At 46.0% G+C, this 20,978-nt stretch overlaps 1 protein-coding gene across 1 annotated transcript in view; it reads right to left on the bottom strand.

The window, feature by feature from the left end:
• The window catches only part of LOC135821168 (uncharacterized), a 46,586-nt gene that overhangs the window by 1,864 nt on the left and 23,744 nt on the right, over positions 1-20,978 (bottom strand). The window contains exons 7-11 of the mRNA XM_065334239.1: positions 19,529-19,858; positions 9,083-9,175; positions 7,085-7,457; positions 3,389-3,724; positions 1,145-1,208 (exon numbers count right to left, since the gene is read on the bottom strand). Of these exons, the coding sequence (XP_065190311.1) occupies positions 7,111-7,457; positions 9,083-9,175; positions 19,529-19,858 (770 nt within the window). The 3' untranslated portion in view covers positions 1,145-1,208; positions 3,389-3,724; positions 7,085-7,110. The remainder of the gene's footprint in view (positions 1-1,144; positions 1,209-3,388; positions 3,725-7,084; positions 7,458-9,082; positions 9,176-19,528; positions 19,859-20,978) is intronic.

Below are 20,978 nucleotides of genomic sequence, written 5' to 3'. Positions count from 1 at the left end.
ACTGTTTACACATGCTCACACATGCTCACACATGCTCACACATGCTTACACATGTTCACGCACCTTACCCACCTTCACCCATTTAATGATCTTCACCCAGCCTGGATTGGCTATGCCATGTCCGCCGCTGAGGTGGCAATATCATGTCTGGCAATGGGCCTAGGGGAGGGGGTAGGGGAGGGGGTAGAGGTAGGGGGAGGGTGTATCTTGTTCAACACTGGGATGCCAACGAAATGCCCAACACTGGCGGGGTGGGCGGGGGGGGGGGGGTGGTGGGTGGAATGAAAGATAGCAATGAAAATTCCTATGGATATTCCGACATGTATAATTTTCCAATCGTATCAGGCATGTAGCAACCAGTCAAGTTGACTGGGAGAGGGTCACACAATTAGTACTCAATGCTACCACGCAATCTAATGATCGCACTCAAGTTTTTCTTTTCATGAAACCTGAACGAGCTTTCGGGCACGCATGAAGCAGGAATACAGACCAGCCCGTACAACGACAAAGCGACCAAACTCCAGTAGACCACAGACAATTCTCTAGAGCGCTGTATTGTAAGACCTGGACTGCTGTCACCATGGTGATCATGCCGTTGTCACCATGGTGATCATGATGTTGTCACCATGATGATCATGCTGTTGTCAACATGTTGATCATGGTGTTGTCACCATGGCGATCATGTGGTTGGCATCTTTTTTCTCGAGTTATTCTTTGTCAATGAATTTCGTAGTCTATTTAACCGGAGAAGGTGTGTTGCTAAGAAGTGGAGCACTTCCGGTTAGCATACATGTACACGTCGCATGTTGGGGGGGGGGGGGGGGGGTGGGAGGGGGGCACGCAAAGCAAACCATTTCTTGTTGCCTTTTCGATGATGCACTGATAGTGCTGACCGAGCGAAAAGCATATAATACCACATGTTGAAGAACTATAGGAGCGACCAGAGAAATCCCACCCACGAGTCCAAAAGCAGAGGCGCGTTTCCATTCAATTACATCATGCATGCTCCAAAACCGATCCGAGGGCCGCAGGGGCCGCACAGGCCTTGGTGCTGCTTTCTGCTCATGGGACAGGTTTCTTTGGCCCCAACTGGAGTAACACATGGTGAAGAAGGACTCAAACACACATTAACTGATCAACGTACCGGAGGAGCTGTTATGGAAGGCATTCATTGAAGTCGTTCAAGGATTCGGTTGCCGAGCACAACTCTGTGAGCACCAAAGCAACCGGATTACATCCAATCAACAATGTATTAGAACTATCATGACCTCTCACAGGCAAAGACAAAACAAATTAACAATGTCGGCAGCATGGCGATGAGGCTTCTAAGAATATTTCTGAAGCAGGGGTTTAGCCCAGGTGCATCGACCGCCGCCCACTCCTATGCATTGCCAATGTTAATGCTGGGGATCATCATCAGCAGTTCGACAGTCTTCCCACCTATGGCCACACAACTGGCACTGGTTGCGTTACCCTGACACAGGTGAGCAGTGTGCTGCTCAACCGAATTGACAATGATGCTATATCAAATACTCAATTTGCGGACAGACCTGTTTCGTCCTTCGTGTACCTCATCAGTGCAGCACAGAGAAAATAAGGCCGAGCCTGATAGCAATGAGAAATAGATTTCCATAGCCAGATTTAAACCAGGCCTGAACGGACCTTGCCAGAGTGCTCAAACTGACAAGTCAGTGAGCTCTGCATGACGCAAACAGCAAATGTACTACCCCACTATGTCAAATGTCGCAGTAATGGAGTTAGTGTGTGTTAGCATCCACCGATCACACTGCCATGTTTGCATCTGCCGCGCACCGCTGCACCAGTGCATTGCGCACTGCACTCACACTACCTGCGCATAGAATTGGGCACGCTTAGCCTGATGTCACACAACTGCTTCCTTTGAACTTTCGCTCACTGCACTCACACAACCAGCGCATGGATTTGGGTGCGCTTAGCCTGACGTCACACAACTGCTTCCTTTGAACTTTCTCTTTCTTTCTTGCTGTTGGCTTCACTTCAAAGTCTAATTAGTGGTGACTTCTAGCTTGTGCCAGCATCAAATTTTCACCCTCCATCCTTCCCATCTTATCCTCTTGCTAATGGTACTAGGGAACATTTAGCTCTACTCCTAACTGGTCATTTGCTTCGCTAGTTGCGGCTCTTCACGAGCCAGTTGTTGCCAATTGCATTGGCTGTGCCTTGCAACCCCATTGTGGCACAATGTGGGTTTATTGCGGCTCCTCGCGTGCCAGTTGCTGCCAGTGGCCTGGCATTGCTTTCCAGCTCTTCGACCTTTTGCATGGCAAGACCAGTTACTCGAAGCAGCACACTATCTCCAAAACATTTCCTTGATGCCTTGGGCTGAGTATGAGTGTGTGATGGATATGGTTCTAATAGATATAGAACTGCTCAGCAATGACTTCTGGGCACTTGCAGTGTTGGCTACTCTTCATCCTATCCGTCCACAGTCCACTCCTAGCTATATGCAAATCAGAACTGACATTCTCAGGACCGCAAGTATTTTCGCACAATATCCTGTTTCAAACGGCCCCGGGCAGAATGGCTCCTGAAAGAATTGCAGCCGAGATGGTCTGAGCAAAATGCTGCGGCTGGGCTGCGCTCTTCGGGACAAATATCAAGGTTAACTTGCACAGCGCTCGACTTGGACAGTTGCGTGTATGACATGGTCAGGGCTGAACTGTAGACGTTCAAATCGGAAAGTAGAAAAATACCGATAGTTTACTACTTCCGGATTCTCACCGCTCAATTAGTGCTTTCTGATGCTAGTAATGTACAAGTATGCGTAAGAGTACAAGTAGAATTATAAGCTCCCAAGAGTGTGCAACACTGCTGAAGATTATGGATCTCTGGCAGCAAAAAAACTCACCTCACGTGCCTCAGGTACGTTTCATACTGTGTACAAATAAAGTATGGTGGGTGCGCAGTCCGAATAGCTGCCGTGATCATGCTGGTGAGTAGCATAACCACAGCGAGTCTCTGCAAGGGAGTGCTTTTTATTACTTCGCTGCTCGCTAAAAAACGGACTGGAAACGTACAGCTGGACCACTACGCCATGTGATGTGAGTTTTCGCCGTTGGTGAACCCCAGAGAAAGGGTATCAAGAGTTGACACTCTTGTGAGCTTGTAATTATACTCTTGGTGTGATGATCTTCTTAGTTTAAAAATCTTGAGAAAACGTCATAATTATAATGAGTACAATTGAAAATTCGGATCTGGGTTACATGCTCCGGAGCCAACACAGGGGATTCCCCGTAGGATTGAAATGCATTGGAGTAGTGACTCTAGGCATGATGAGTGTTTTAACATGCTCCTGAGCCAACAGGGGGGATTCCCCGCAGGATTGAAATGCATCAAAGTAGTGACTTACTCACGCATACTGGACTGTACGTCGGTTGTAATTTGCCAGGAGTGTAATCGATTCGCGAATGAGATGGCGACGAAATCCTTGCTATGTAGAAGCTGCTGTCGTACGTTAGGGACTGCACCGGTATATTAAACTCCGGGCCTGCAAAGCCGAGCTGACGCATGGCGTTATAGAACAGTCCCGGGTGGAAGCGGGAGTCGTATTGCGGAATTGACATATTCATGGCCGAACAGAACACCGGGATCATCCACAGGTCAGCGGCGGTTACGGGTGGTGCTGCCTTGACTGCCACACGTGCATGCCACAGCATGAACGTGACCTTGGTGTGTGTCCAATCAGCTGTCAACAACAAGGCAGAACGGAGAGAGCTATGAGCACGGTGCATTTTTTTGCTCCACCTTCATTATGTTGCGAAATTCCGTTCAACTATTATTTACGCATGTTGTTGTAATTGGTTCTCGTCTCGTAGAGATCAGTGTCTGATGTCATGTATGGTCTGTACGTATGAGCATGGTGTGATTTGTGACGTTTATGGTATGTGGTGCATGCAAGAGTACGCGGTGTTCGAGTGTGAGGATCTGCTTCCGTCTGTGTGAGAGTGACTGTCAAGTGAATGCTGTACATGCACAGTGCTAGTTTGGTCTGGGAATGAGAGTCGTGTGTGATTCGTCCGTGGTCTGGTTGTCTTGGTCTTGGGCATGTGTTCTGTACGTATTAGTCCCTGATTGGTCGTCCCGATTTGTCTTCGCTTTAGGGAGCATCTCATAAGTTCGCACTCTTTTTGTAAACGTAACGCATTTCGAATAGACTTTACCCCCCTTCCTCCCCCCCCCCCCCCCCCCACTATTTGAAAGTCTTATCGCTCATTTTCAGTGTAGATCTACTGTACTGTGCATGTCCATTTTCAGTGTAGATCTACTGTACTGTACATATCCATGCCATGGTATGCACAATCATGTACAATGTACATGATTGTGCATGGACGCTAGTGTTGAAGTGAATGACATACAGTAGTACTACCACATCTACTGAGTACAAGTGAGTATTACAGTCTGTATCGCCTATAAGGTTGGCGGCTATAGTAATATACCGGATATAATGATCAATTTCTCAAATTCATTTTCATTTGCCATAACTAAGTATAAACAGTTATCGCGTATAGTAATAATCGTCTATAGTAATAATCGCCTATAGTGATCAAATTCTTATTTCAAAAGACCTTTATTACATTATTTTTGCATCGGTTATAGTGATTGATGCAAAATCAAGCGATGTCAGAGGAGAACAGGGTGTTACTTCTTCGTGAAGAACTTGTCCAGTGAGTGTTGTTTGGTGAGTTTTGCTCGTACAAGTTGCCAAAATATGCCTCCATCATGAGGAAATGCTGATTTTGTGTGTCAGGAGCTACAGCCAGCTACATGACATTGTACATGTATGTAGTGCGTATGGGCACGGCACGCTGAGTCGTTTGACACCCCACTCGCATACATTGCATGCAGTATCGGTCATAGTAATATATCGCTTATAGTGATAAAATGCTCAAAATCAAACACCAACGCTATAGGCGATACTGACTGTAGTTACAGTCTTAGTTCAATCAATGACATGTACACACACACACACACAGAGTTCCTCCACAACGACTGTACTGTCAAAGCTGGCCAGGTGGCAGGTACACGGTTTGATCAGGCTGGTGTGACATTTGACACCTCTGAGTAGTCAGCATGCGTAGTGCAAGGGTTAGATCTACACCTAAAACACACCCGTACCCTGCTGTCTGAAGCGGTCTAGCACAAGCACACAGCACTGTATTGCACACATCCAGAAAATGTGCGAACTGTCATTTTTCTATCCGAAATGGGCGCTACCCCCTACCCCCGTTTCGAAATGCGTTACGTTTAGAAACAAAATGCCAACTTATGAGATGCTCCCTTATTACTGCTTGTTCTTTGTTGTTTCTTTGTGTCTTTTCCGTTGTCTTTTTCTCGAGGCTGGTTTTCGTCTTTCTCCTCGTGTGCCCTTTCCGTTTGTATAAGAAGTCAGAAACTTTACCAAGTTGTTTGCGCTGTTGTGTGGCAGGGGCCAGGGGGAGACGGGCAATATTATTTCACTACTTTACCACTACAGGGGTGTGCCATTCAGCCACTGGACAAAATGCTAGAAAAATTGGGCAAATGGCTAGCTGCGCAACTCTTTAGCACTGGAGACTGTACCCACTGGCCATGTACGACAGAATAACCTAGCCAACCTAGAAATGGACATTTATGCCATGAACTTTACCAAAGAATGCACCCAGTGTGCTGACAGTGCTCAACACCATGGCGGAGGCAGAGCGTAATACAGAACAGAACAACAAGGACAATCAAGGCTTGTTTGCTGCTACTTCAAGTTTCAAGTTGCGAGTGTTGCCTGACGATTTCGAGAGTATGAAACTTGGAGTAGCAGCAAACAAGCCTTGATTGTCCTTTTTGTTCTGTACTATGAGCCTTTTTTAAGTAAACATGTCACTAGTGGCCGGCTCATTCTCAATGACGCATATAGGCGACATTAGCGGTAAAAGGGTTAACGGCATAGCTTTGTGCTATGGTGGTTTGATCAATACACCGTATTTTCCGGCGGGACGGGAGCACACGGGAGACAGGAGCACACACACAGGAGCACACGTCGCAGTATTGTCACAAAGTACACATAGCATAATATCCTCACGTGGAGCTGTGCATGTACTGCACCGTGTACTGGGCCTGTGATTTCGTTCCACTGTGTTCACACCGAGGTGGGCTAGGAAACGGAACAAGTCTGTTGAGACGCTGCACCTGGGCATGTTCACGAGTAGACATTTTTACTGGGTGGCCGCTCATGCGAGCTTTTCGAGCTTCAAAAACTTTATTCATCCCGATTGATACTACCGTACTGGCACGATTATAACCCTCTCTTGAGTAGACATCTATCTTGAATAGTGCCCCAGTCTCTATGAGCCAGTGAAAATATTTAGCACTCTCTTGACTAGCCCTCTTCAACTCGCTGACTGTATAATATTATCTGGTTACGCTGGTGGACAGTTAGTCATGACTCCTTCTCCTTTTTTATCTTATATTATTTTTATCATAGGATTGCTATCATAAAACAAGTCTTGCGGACCTAACCATTCACACATCGACCACCAACGAACAACATCCCTACACTGACGCTTATTCCACACTGTTTGATTTCCTATCGACATCTACCATACTCCAATACACCACACCACCACATTGCGCTCTTGGCCGATCCAAACTCTGCCAAGAGCGCAATGTGGTGGTGTGGTGTATTGGATTCCACAAATTAAAGGCCGGGTCGTCGCTGCTTCTTCTTCTCATCTGCCGTACTGGCTACAGAAATCCAATTTCATTTTATTTTGCCGCGCGCTACGCAGCCCTAACACTACGCATACTGGTCTGTGCTCTCAAACGCAGTGCTACTTTATACATGGGTTTGGATTTCTCCGGGCAGCACCGTATCAACAAATAGATATTCACAACTACGGTGGGTAATCTTTTTTTCTTTTCTTCTTTTCGAGTATTTGTGGTCTGTACATTTCCCTCTTTTGTGGAGGTTTGTTGTATTCTTGGCTTTTGGCCGTGACCTTATCGCCATCATAATTTTGGGCCTCATTGCCCGTTTGGTCTGCGATACAAAATACAATCTCATACAACAACTGACCTTGGCAGATTATATCTCCGACTGGGTCACCGGTCACGGGTGACAGAAGTGTTGATATGTGGAGCGCTGAGGGCCTCTCTGCTCAGGCTGTACAGGGATCTAACACCAGTGTTGTTGAGCCAGACAGACATACGATGGTGAAAGCCGGCCACGGTTAGCTCGCTGACCAAGCGATGGAAGGCTGATGCAGCCGGGCTGTGCAGGGGTAGCTGTGTCGCAATGCTACTATACCACCGGTCGCACGAGGCCTGGGCAGGTTGCCACGGGAAGCGGCCGCTCTGGGCACATTGCAGTGGGGCGGTGTACGTAGGTTTACACCGCCCGGTGTTGGGCACAACCCACGAAATTGTACTGGCAAAACCATCAACAGCACCTATATGTCAGTGAAAACAAAAACACAGCTTTTCGTTTCCATGAAATGCGCTCTCTGCAACGTACCCTAAGGACACCGATGATTGGCCCTCAGTGCATCGCAGGCAGCTTTTCCAACGGCGGAGGTGTCACGGGGAGCGGGTGGGACTTACCATGCTCTGTTGATTATATTCAAAACAATAACATCACAGTGAAAACAGCGGAACCATGCAGGTATATATTCACCACTTTTTTATCACGCAGGAACTGCAGTGACGTCATGACAGCACGAAAGACACCGTCCCAGTGTCCAACGGCATCATTACAGTCATCATCTGCATGCAACATCATGATGTGGGCCTCAACCAGCGAAAACAGCCCTTAGGGTCAAATTTTTCAAAATTCCTCTTTGGTTAGAAATTTGTTGAAACACATCTACTGAAGGACCTCAGCCAAGAAAAAGTTCAATATTCCGATTCAAAACGGGTGTATACACCAATATCCAAGATGTACTCCAAATTGGTGCAATGTATGTGTACGATATAATTATGTGTACAATAAATATTCAGCATTTTTAGGTGGGTAGGCAGCTTGAATACCTTTGAAATAGCGAAGTAAGCAGCTAGAATGACAAAGAATAGCGGAAGAGTGCGGAGACATGATCGACTTATTTGCAGCTGCATCCTGCGTGGAGTCGTTCCGCAATGTCTTCCATTTCTTCCTGCGCAGCTGACGACACGACGTCGCTACCGTCACTAGCCCCAGACTCAGAATTTATCTCAGGTGATGACTCCTCATCTTCCGACTCTGACGAGTCATCGACCACCTTGAGCCGCAACGCAGCAGAAGATGACGGCTGCGATTCCGCCTCGCTGTCGACATCGATGTCGATGTCGGAACCAAAGAACGTCTCATCCTCACTCTGAACTTCAACGGCTACTTCAGCATCCACTCCCCACCAGGCTCGAGCTAGCTGTACACAATGACTGCCGCGTGTGCTCTGCGAACAGCTCTGGCGTCCGCAGCCATCGCAACAAGATCAAGGAACACTCGAGTCGCCACTCGACACCACTTCAACTAACTTCAAATAAATTCAAGCAAGGAGATCAAGAAGAACTTGTCGCGCTGTTCGCAGCGCGATCAATAAATCGTTGAACGTCACAAATCTACATTTTTCTTGAAAAAATTACGAAACCTCTAAGGGTCGTTTTCGCTGATTGCGGCTCATGTTATGACACCGTCACGAGTGACGCCATCACATGTCATCACAGTACAGCCAGTGAGATTGTGAAGGCATCACCAATGACTTCGATTCTTCCCTCCCTCCAATTTAAACCCCACCGCTACGCCCTTTTCACCACGCAAAACTCCCTAGATAAGCATCCGCTCAACCTGGAGGCAGAACTGATCCGTTCTTTGTGGACTCATGAGCGGAGCACAGCTAAAATGAGGCCGAACCGGAGAGCAATGAAAAATATAATTACCAAAAGCCAGATTTAAACTATGCCTGAAAGCATCTTGCCACAGGGCTCAAACTGACTAGTCTGTGAGCTGAGCTGAGTATCTACTTCTGAATGATTGTTGGAAAAAGAAGCCAAACCAAGCAGAACCAAAACAGGACACCATCTCAGAATTTCCCAAACTCACGTTTTTCACATCGCTTGCCAACCCAGCCTGGTAGACACCTGCATACAGGCGCACTGGGTACTGATGTGTCCATGAATCCGTTATTACATAACACTAAAACGGAGACAAGCGCACGGGAAAGAAGAGAACGAAGGCACTGCGTCAATGGGATGACAACAATTTCCTTTTCTGAAGCAAAAAAAAACACAACAAAATTACGGTTCGCTTCAGACTCGGCTGAAAGCCGAGTTTCCCGCATCCGTAGGAACGCCACCACCCTCTACCATCAAGGCGCAGATGCAGCTCCTAAGCGGTGGGAGATAAGTAGATCAGACCCACCACAAATTGGTCAAAGACCAAAATCCCATTCACTGCATTAGTGTTTCTCTCGTGCCAGGCCACGAGTTCCCAATAAACAGTGTGTCGCAGCATGGCTGGAGAAATCCCCTTACTGTTACTAGTAGGTCTTTGTGGTCCACTTCACAACAATAACACACACAGAAGTCTCTGCTGTGAGCACGGTGGCTCGGCAATGGCTTTATTATTGATATTATTATATCTCCTTCCTGATATATATATTTTGTTGCCTGAAGAGTGCTTTTGCACGAAACTCAGAGTAGCAACACTGAGAAACTTGGAGATCCTTTGTGTCTGAGTGTATAACCCCGCTCTGTCTTAGGACATTGAGCACTTTTTGCCGACGCAAGAAATACTTCTATTGTTCTATATATATATATATATATATATATATATATATATATAAATAGAGAGGTAGGCGAACAAAATTTATATACACACAACAACAAGGTTGTCAGTTTCATAATACCAAAAGCTTTTCACCCATTTTCATCAGTGGTTACATGGGAATGAGCAAGAACGAAAACGAAGCCAGAATTTATACTGGGGGTAGAGAATCAGCAAGAATATTCTTACGCGCCTCAAGTTCACACTACACTACCATAAGAATGTATGGAGCAGTGGAAAAATGCGGGAAACAACACATGAGGGGAATGCAGTACCAGAACAAACACGTGATAAAGTTGTCAGTCCGGTTGCAGCTTGAACAGCCGTAGCACCTTGATGTGCTTCTTTTGTCGACACAGTTCTGGCCTCAAACTGCGAATGTACAGCGCCTCCAGTGTGAATCGGTGCGCGCTGTTTCGGGCTGGTGTGATCACACTGAAGCTGCTGTTGCGTTCCTGTGGGATGCATTCAGGCTGCGCCTGCAAATGCTTTGTGATGGCGCTATCACTTGTTGCCACACGTTTGTCAGGCGGCTTCTTGTACAGCTTGTCTGGGATATGCTGCTTGATCCTTTCCGAGAATCGCTGACATGTCTCACCAACGTACGTCCGCTCACAGCGACACGCATACTTATAAATAAAATTACTATTTTCAACCACTGATGAAAATGGGTGAAAAGCTTTTGGTATTATGAAACTGACAACCTTGTTGTTGTGTGTATATATATATATATATATATATATATATACACACAACAACAAGGTTGTCAGTTTCATAACACTAAAAGCTTTTCACCCATTTTCATCAGTAGATACATGGGAATGAGCAAGAACGAAAACGAAGCCAGAATTTATACTGGGGGTAGAGAATCAGCAAGAATATTCTTACGCGCCTCAAGTTCACACTACACTACCATAAGAATGTATGGAGCAGTGGAAAAATGCGGGAAACAACACATGAGGGGAATGCAGTACCAGAACAAACACGTGATAAAGTTGTCAGTCCGGTTGCAGCTTGAACAGCCGCAGCACCTTGATGTGCTTCTTTTGTCGACACAGCTCTGGCCTCAAACTACGAATGTACAGCGCCTCCAGTGTGAATCTGTGCGCGCTGTTCCGGGCTGGTGTGATGACACTGAAGCTGCTGTTGCGTTCTTGCGGGATGCATTCAGGTTGCGCCTGCAAATGCTTTGTGATGGCGCTATCACTTGTTGCCACACGTTTGTCAGGCGGCTTCTTGTACAGCTTGTCTGGGATATGCTGCTTGATCCTTTCCGAGAATCGCTGACATGTCTCACCAACGTACGTTCGCTCACAGCGACACGCATACTTATAAATAAAATTACTATTTTCAAGAGTTGGTGAAACATCCTTCGCGATAGACCTGAATGCGGGCCTGGTTGTATAAATTACAATGGGGGATACTGTAGGATAGCAGTTCAAAATTGCAGCTTTAATCTTTTTGCGGAAGGCAATGCAATTTGGCCCTTTCCACGGCAATTTTGTGATAATACGCGTTGCAGGTTCAAGTTGTGCAGAAGCTGTATCTGGGCTAGGTTCAAGAACGCTTGTCATGACTCGCTTGAGTACTTTGAGTGGGTAACCGTTAGAACACAGAATATCCTCTAGCTTAGCAATTTCAGCTGATAATAGTGATGGTGAGCAGATGGTTTTAGCTCTGAAAGTTAATGATCTGATCAAATTGATTTTGTTTCTAGTGTCACAAAACGAGTGTTCAAGCTGCAACCGGACTGACAACTTTATCACGTGTTTGTTCTGGTACTGCATTCCCCTCATGTGTTGTTTCCCGCATTTTTCCACTGCTCCATACATTCTTATGGTAGTGTAGTGTGAACTTGAGGCGCGTAAGAATATTCTTGCTGATTCTCTACCCCCAGTATAAATTCTGGCTTCGTTTTCGTTCTTGCTCATTCCCATGTATCTACTGATGAAAATGGGTGAAAAGCTTTTAGTGTTATGAAACTGACAACCTTGTTGTTGTGTGTATACAAATTTTGTTCGCCTACGTCTCTATTTAAATATTTAAAACGGCGACTGGACCACCGACTAATTCAGGACCTGAATTATGTGTTAAAGTGCAAAGGCCGGATCATCCGTGGTCGTGAGAATGCAGATTTTTTACGGAACTGCCTTACGTGCGGCGTTGCGCCCCGCTCTATCAAGAAGCGGGTGCAGAGAGTTAAGGCCAAGAAGCCATGGAGAATCGAACGCGCCTTTATCAAGGACGAACTGGAGAGGACCGCCGCTGACTTGGAACACTTTCTCCTCGAGTACCGCCGTGTTCTTCACGAAGTCAATCGGAGCCTTAGCGTGCTGGACCGCTTCAGGTTCGCGAAGCTCATCAACCAGACCTCCTCAAGATTACAATGCCGGATCAAAAGTAAGTTTGACGATGCACTCAGGAGGGAGGTGCGCTATGAGAAGGGCTCAAGCGAATTAAAACACTCCCACCTACTCAACTTGGCCGGAGTTATGCTAACTAATATTGAAAAAGACGTACTGTGCAGGGGCTTGAAGTTTGGAGTCCCCCCTAGTTCCAGAATGGACAAGGAGATTGTGCAGGCAGAATTCGAACTAACAAATGATCAATTGGAGCGCTGCGTACCAGTGAGTGATGCCAAGAGGGATACGTGTCAAGCAGCGTTGGCGAATCTTGCCGAAGAGTTTAGTAACAGTAAAGCAGATAAAACCGATTATCCCCTCAACGACAAGCATATGGCAGCCATCAGGAAAATAAAGAATGACAAAGATATAATAATCAGCAGGCCGGACAAAGGGAATGGAGTGGTGATAATGCAGCGAAGTGATTACAATGACAAGATGAATGCTATTCTGGCTGATGCATCGAAGTTTCAACTCCTGGGACCGACGGAAACGCATGACCGCACTTACCTGGATGAACGCGCCTTGCAGGCATACCTATTGCGATACAAAAAGGCTGGAAAAATACTCAATATAGATTACGACAGGATCCGACCCGTTGGCTCGTGCCGACCTGTGTTCTATGGCGTACCGAAAATACATAAGAAAGACGTGCCACTTCGACCAATCCTGTCCATGATCAATGCTCCCCAACACGAAATGGCCAAGTGGTTAGCTGAATTACTAAAACCAGTCCTGAACAAATATTCCGCCCACGCAACTAAGGATACATTCGAGTTCGTGGATGATGTACGGGAATTTGGCCAGCAGCAGGCAGAGAACTCTGGATCGCTGTTCCTGTGCTCTTTCGATGTAGTCAGCCTCTTTACAAACGTGCCTCTCAAGGAAACAATAGATATCTGCATACAGTCGCTATACCATGATGATGAAATATCAGCCCCGCAAATACCCCAAGATCTTTTCAAGAAGCTGCTTTTCAAAGCCACATCAGACGTGCAGTTCAGTTTCAACGGCAATATGTACGCACAGAGGGACGGAGTAGCCATGGGTTCACCCTTGGGCCCCGTGCTAGCCAATATCTTTGTTGGACATTTTGAGAACACAATTCCAGACAGTCATTGGCCCCAATTCTATAGGCGTTATGTGGATGACACATTCGCAGCATTTCACAACCGGAAACTGGCATTGGAATTCTCTGAGCGTTTAAATAATCTTCACCCAGCTCTCCAGTTTACAATGGAGGAGGAGAATAATGGAGAATTGCCGTTTCTTGATGTATTGATTAAGCATTCTTCCACAGAATTGCTCACCACAGTATATAGAAAGCCGACGTTCACAGGTCTTTACACCCGCTGGGACTCGTTTTGTGACACTAGAAACAAAATCAATTTGATCAGATCATTAACTTTCAGAGCTAAAACCATCTGCTCACCATCACTATTATCAGCTGAAATTGCTAAGCTAGAGGATATTCTGTGTTCTAACGGTTACCCACTCAAAGTACTCAAGCGAGTCATGACAAGCGTTCTTGAACCTAGCCCAGATACAGCTTCTGCACAACTTGAACCTGCAACGCGTATTATCACAAAATTGCCGTGGAAAGGGCCAAATTGCATTGCCTTCCGCAAAAAGATTAAAGCTGCAATTTTGAACTGCTATCCTACAGTATCCCCCATTGTAATTTATACAACCAGGCCCGCATTCAGGTCTATCGCGAAGGATGTTTCACCAACTCTTGAAAATAGTAATTTTATTTATAAGTATGCGTGTCGCTGTGAGCGAACGTACGTTGGTGAGACATGTCAGCGATTCTCGGAAAGGATCAAGCAGCATATCCCAGACAAGCTGTACAAGAAGCCGCCTGACAAACGTGTGGCAACAAGTGATAGCGCCATCACAAAGCATTTGCAGGCGCAACCTGAATGCATCCCGCAAGAACGCAACAGCAGCTTCAGTGTCATCACACCAGCCCGGAACAGCGCGCACAGATTCACACTGGAGGCGCTGTACATTCGTAGTTTGAGGCCAGAGCTGTGTCGACAAAAGAAGCACATCAAGGTGCTGCGGCTGTTCAAGCTGCAACCGGACTGACAACTTTATCACGTGTTTGTTCTGGTACTGCATTCCCCTCATGTGTTGTTTCCCGCATTTTTCCACTGCTCCATACATTCTTATGGTAGTGTAGTGTGAACTTGAGGCGCGTAAGAATATTCTTGCTGATTCTCTACCCCCAGTATAAATTCTGGCTTCGTTTTCGTTCTTGCTCATTCCCATGTATCTACTGATGAAAATGGGTGAAAAGCTTTTAGTGTTATGAAACTGACAACCTTGTTGTTGTGTGTATACAAATTTTGTTCGCCTACGTCTCTATTTAAATATATATATATATATATGGGATGACGACTACACCATAGCTCAGTGGTTAGAGCATCGCTGGCTACAAGCGAGGGTCCCTGGTTCGAGTCCTGGTGGTGGCAGTCAATTTTTTCTTCAGACTTTTCCCGTTTGTCTCTTTCCCTCAAACCAGTTAATATATATATATATATATATATATATATACACTCAGACACAAAGGATCTCCAAGTTTCTCAGTGTTGCTACTCTGAGTTTCGTGCAAAAGCACTCTTCAGGCAACTTACTCTTCTCTCACATCAGTATCCCTTTACATACCAGAAAAGACGAAAAGAAGCACCCTAGGTGGGAATCACAGGTGGAGAAAAGCACGCTAGCCAGTCTAGGTGGGAATCACAGGTGAAGATAAATGTGGCAAGTGTGGTAGTGTGAGCAATCGCGCAGGCCGGGTGGTGTGCATAAAGTGAAGTAGGATGCATGCACATTAGATAGCAGGAGTTCTGTATATGTGTAACAGATAGCAAGCGCAGTCTACAGTTCAGGTCACCTCCGATAGGAGGTACTTGGTGCTGTGGCGACATTTTGTGACCAGGCTGCATCTGGTGTTGAGGAGCGATGCCTTGTCACTCTTCATTATGGCGATCTTCTCCGATAGGCATAGGTTGCACCGCTTCGAGGTTCTTTTGTAGGCGCTCCCCGCTCTGTCTTAGGACATTGAGCACTTTTTTGCCGACGCAAGAAATACTTCTATTCTTCTATATATATATATATATATGAGGGGAATGCAGTACCAGAACAAACACGTGATAAAGTTGTCAGTCCGGTTGCAGCTTGAACAGCCGTAGCACCTTGATGTGCTTCTTTTGTCGACACAGTTCTGGCCTCAAACTGCGAATGTACAGCGCCTCCAGTGTGAATCGGTGCGCGCTGTTTCGGGCTGGTGTGATCACACTGAAGCTGCTGTTGCGTTCCTGTGGGATGCATTCAGGCTGCGCCTGCAAATGCTTTGTGATGGCGCTATCACATATATATATATATATATATATATATATATATATATATATATATATATATATATATATATATATATACTCAATCTGCGGACAGCATGCTGTTTCGTTCTTTTTGAACTCATCAGCGCAGCACAGAGAAAATGAGGCCGAACCTGATAGCAATGAAAATAAAAATTTCCAATCAGGCCCGAACGTACCTTGCCAGAGTGCTCAAACTGACAAGTCAGTGAGCTCTGCATAACGCAAACAGCAAAGGCACTACCCCACGCAAGAGTGCTCAACTGCTACAAGAGCAGGAGCGAAATACTCAATCTGCGGACAGCATGCTGTTTCGTTCTTTTTGAACTCATCAGCGCAGCACAGAGAAAATGAGGCCGAACCTGATAGCAATGAAAATAAAAATTTCCAATCAGGCCCGAACGTACCTACCTCTCTATTTATATATATATATAAATAGAGAGGTAGGCGAACAAAATTTATATACACACAACAACAAGGTTGTAAGTTTCATAACACTAAAAGCTTTTCACCCATTTTCATCAGTAGGTACATGGGAATGAGCAAGAACGAAAACGAAGCCAGAATTTATACTGGGGGTAGAGAATCAGCAAGAATATTCTTACGCGCCTCAAGTTCACACCACACTACCATAAGAATGTATGGAGCAGTGGAAAAATGCGGGAAACAACACATGAAGGGAATGCAGTACCAGAACAAACACGTGATAAAGTTGTCAGTCCGGTTGCAGCTTGAACAGCCGCAGCACCTTGATGTGCTTCTTTTGTCGACACAGCTCTGGCCTCAAACTGCGAATGTACAGCGCCTCCAGTATGTCAGCGATTCTCGGAAAGGATCAAGCAGCATATCCCAGACAAGCTGTACAAGAAGCCGCCTGACAAACGTGTGGCGACAAGTGATAGCGCCATCACAAAGCATTTGCAGGCGCAACCTGAGTGCATCCCGCAGGAACGCAACAGCAGCTTCAGTGTGATCACACCAGCCCGGAACAGCGCGCACAGATTCACACTGGAGGCGCTGTACATTCGCAGTTTGAGGCCAGAGCTGTGTCGACAAAAGAAGCACATCAAGGTGCTGCGGCTGTTCAAGCTGCAACCGGACTGACAACTTTATCACGTGTTTGTTCTGGTACTGCATTCCCTTCATGTGTTGTTTCCCGCATTTTTCCACTGCTCCATACATTCTTATGGTAGTGTGGTGTGAACTTGAGGCGCGTAAGAATATTCTTGCTGATTCTCTACCCCCAGTATAAATTCTGGCTTCGTTTTCGTTCTTGCTCATTCCCATGTACCTACTGATGAAAATGGGTGAAAAGCTTTTAGTGTTATGAAACTTACAACCTTGTTGTTGTGTGTATATATATATATATCACACTGGAGGCGCTGTACATTCGTAGTTTGAGGCCAGAGCTGTGTCGACAAAAGAAGCACATCAAGGTGCTACGGCTGTTCAAGCTGCAACCGGACTGACAACTTTATCACGTGTTTGTTCTGGTACTGCATTCCCCTCATGTGTTGTTTCCCGCATTTTTCCATTGCTCCATACATTCTTATGGTAGTGTAGTGTGAACTTGAGGCGCGTAAGAATATTCTTGCTGATTCTCTACCCCCAGTATAAATTCTGGCTTCGTTTTCGTTCTTGCTCATTCCCATGTAACTACTGATGAAAATGGGTGAAAAGCTTTTAGTATTATGAAATTGACAACCTTGTTGTTGTTGTTGCTGCGCTGATGAGTTCACAAAGAACGAAACAGCATGCTGTCCGCAGATTGAGTATTTTCGCTCCTGCTCTTGTAGTAGTTGAGCACTCTCATGTGGGGTAGTGCCTTTGCTGTTTGCATTACGCAGAGCTCACTGACTTGTCAGTTTGAGCACTCTGGCAAGGTACGTTCGGGCCTGATTGGAAATTTTTATTTCCATTGCTATCAGGTTCGGCCTCATTTCCTCTGTGCTGCGCTGATGAGTTCACAAAGAACGAAACAGCATGCTGTCCGCAGATTGAGTATATATATATATATATATTTTTTTTTTTGTGAGCACGGTACGGTGGCTCGGCAATGGCTTTATTATTGATATTATTATATCTCCTTCCTGATATATCTTTTTTTTCTTTTTTCTTTTTGAATAATTGTACGCATAGGGCCTGATATCATAAGAAAAATTAGCACAAGACACTGCTGCTACTATAGTCGCACAGCAAAACACACAGAAAACGACAAAATGTTACAATGAATGTAACAACACCCGTCCAAGTTAAAGGACCGACATCCCTGCCCCAGGACGGCATCTCGAACCCCCCACACACTCACCACACGGTCATCATCCAGCTTCAGTTCAATCACTGTATTCTTCCCCTGCAGACTCAACCCCCCTGTCACTAGCCATACAATCTGAAGCTGTATGTAACCATACAATGGCCCACGACGCACACACCACCCTTACGTTTTCTAACTAAAAAAGAAAAGCAGTCGTAACTGCAACAGCCACATGGCCAATAAGAAAAACCAATACGATAATATATCGATAAACACACACCCAGAAGTCAGGGATGGGAGGGTGGGATACAAACTGCACCAACGAAAAGCCACTGCGAAGTGACAGGAATGCGGTCCAGCACAACATTTTTGCGGACGCAAAAAGTTGTGGGGAAATCCCAAAATCGGTGCGATTTTGCATGAGCCCAAATGTTCAGGTTACCCACAAAGACACAAGCTTTCCAACTCTCTTTGGCCGTTGGAAAGCGTACCAACTTGAACCTGGTAGATCCAGGTGCTCGAAGTCGGGACACTTTTACAGTGTGTGCTTGCCGAGCTGAAACTCACACTAGCAATGATCACTTGCCAGAATCCTGCTCATGGATGGAAGGTATCATTCTTGTTCAAGTTTGTTTTGAGGCCAGGCTCGCTAGAACCAGAAACAGAGCGGATCTTTCGATCCGCTCTGTTTCCCTGGAGTTTGCTGATTTTTCATATCAAATTTTGGTGTCGCAGAGGGTGCTCTAAGTCAGTACAGCTCAAAGGTGACTCGAAATACACACATATTTCTGCTAGTTGCTAACTTGCTATCCCTCGGTTACGACGAAAGTACCGAAGCGATATGTTTGGAATGTGCCTCCACCAGTATTTCTTGCAAAAGCGTAGTTTGTTGCCTAAATGCAAGCTGTTTTAGTTTGCTCAGAGAAGAAGCCGCTGCGCTGTAAAAAGCGCGGGAAAACAGTGGTGGAAGAGCCAGGAGTGTCAACTTTCTGCAAGGATTGGTGGTTCTCTGAAAATCCTTCTCCTCTGGCCATTCTCAGCTCTAAGCTGGCTCTTGATGATTGAGTGAAGGTCTGTTTGACGCTGTGTCCGTTCGAAATCGATCCTGGCAAAGTTGATTTTTGCATGAAATGTAACCCAATTTGCATTTCGTACTGACATTCGAAAACCCATTCGCGTGGTATGGGACTTCTGCTTATCGTAGATCCCTGAAAATTGGTATACAACGAGAACACACTACAGTGTCCCCTGGATAAAATACTTCAGACGAATACAATAACAGAACATGAAATTATGAGTGTACTTTGAGCACCTGGGTCTGCCCTCTGTTTCTCAATCATGGTCTTAGACCATCCCACTATGCCTGCCGCAAGCAGAGCAAGACAATTTCTTCCATTGCTTTCCTAATGTGACTCAGTCACTGCAATATAGTTGGAGGCGGTTCGGCTGGAGGGGGGGGGGGGTCGGTCGGGGGGGGGGGGGGGGGGGTGCCCCCGGGAAAATTGAATTTAGGGTGCAAAATCCTGCATTTTGGTCCCTTTCGGCATTGCGTTGAAATAAAGTGGTCCGGTCAAAGCCGGACCGGCCGGACCGGCTGCTATACCCCTGAGGTACATGTTACAGTGCAGTGCGAGCACAGCAGTGACTCAATACTTTCAATGCACGCTGCTGAATTGGGGCTTACCGAAACAGAGCGACCGGTAAGGCCTTCCCGGACTGTTATCGGTATTGCTAAATATTACCGAGCCTGATGGCGAGAAGCTGACAACTCTAGGGCTGGCTGCTGACTTGGCCATGTAATATGGGCCTGCGTTATCGAGTGCGATAGTTGTGAAGTCGCTCCTAAGATGGAAACGCCAATCCAGAATGTTCTCTTCACTACCAAGGTAATAGCCAATGGTGGCGCAGTGTCCAACTGCGTCCTCGTAGGAAGGATGCAATACGTCCCGTCTTGCAATGGACGACAGGCTGAAAGGCCCTAGCGTTGCCGGCAAGTAAAGCCACAACGCTATCACTGGCAGTCACAGAAACACACACAAAGACATGCATGGCAAATGTGAGCATCCAATTTCTGATGTATTTATTGAGACATCCCTTGGCACTTCAAAGACGGCCAGATAATCAGTTGCGGCGAAGGATGAGAGCCAACCATGGCGGAATAGAATCCACAGAGAAGGGAGTACAGAGAGAGAGAAAAGAGAGAGAAAAGCATCAAGCCTGAACTAGGGGCTATTTCTTTAGGAGTTTGATGATCTCGCACTAAGTTCTGGTGAAATGTTGTTCCCTCCCAAAGAAGTATAGTAATGTTGAGTTCGAAACAGGACGACTGACGACACATTATCCAGACATTACAACGGGAACAGGTAGGTTGGGGGAACGACATTTATTATAGACTACGAGACAAGAGACTAAGACGAACGAAATGACTACATGGTGATTATTGACAAGTGAGACAAAAGAGAGAAAGAGATCAAGTCTGAACGGCAAGATAAAGGGCCAGGGTAGCTATGGCGAATATGGGCGCGCAAGTAGCTACCCAGGCGAACGGAACAAAAGGAGACAAAAGTTGAGTACGCAAGTGCATGCAGGCCAGCTAGAAAAGGTACGGGAGGTGGTACCTAACATACCACCCCTCCATGAAAAAAATCCCGCGTCCTAGCCGAGAGAAAAAAAAGAGAGAAAAAGATGACTGGAGGAGAAAAAACACACACACACACACACACACACACATATTGCACGCGCGCACGGATCTCACGAGAGTGTGTACTAAAAATGCACTACAGATCATCCCTGTACTACTTATAGTGTGTAATAACTATTGGAGTTTGACGAGGAACGTGAATTACTAGTATTTTGAACGGCTAATACAGCCTAGTTACACTCTTGCTAAACATCCAAAAATTAGAGCGTGGCTCACCATGATCGGACCCCTAACTTGGTAATGTTTTACGAACACACGCGCGCGCACACACTACAAAAAATTCACGAAAATAAAATTGACGAAGAAGCATACAAAGAAAAAAGAAAGAGAGAAAGGTAGGTGACCTGCATGGCTTGAACGAGACTAGACGAGGTTGGCGTAGGAGAGACGAGGTTGATAGAGACGAGACGAGGTTGGCATAGGAGAGACGAGA

Source organism: Sycon ciliatum, chromosome 7 (genome assembly GCF_964019385.1).
Source record: "Sycon ciliatum chromosome 7, ocSycCili1.1, whole genome shotgun sequence".
NCBI classification, from domain to species: Eukaryota; Metazoa; Porifera; class Calcarea; order Leucosolenida; family Sycettidae; genus Sycon; species Sycon ciliatum.
The sequence above is the reverse complement of the archived record's forward strand: the minus strand, read 5'-3'. Positions and strand labels throughout refer to the sequence as shown.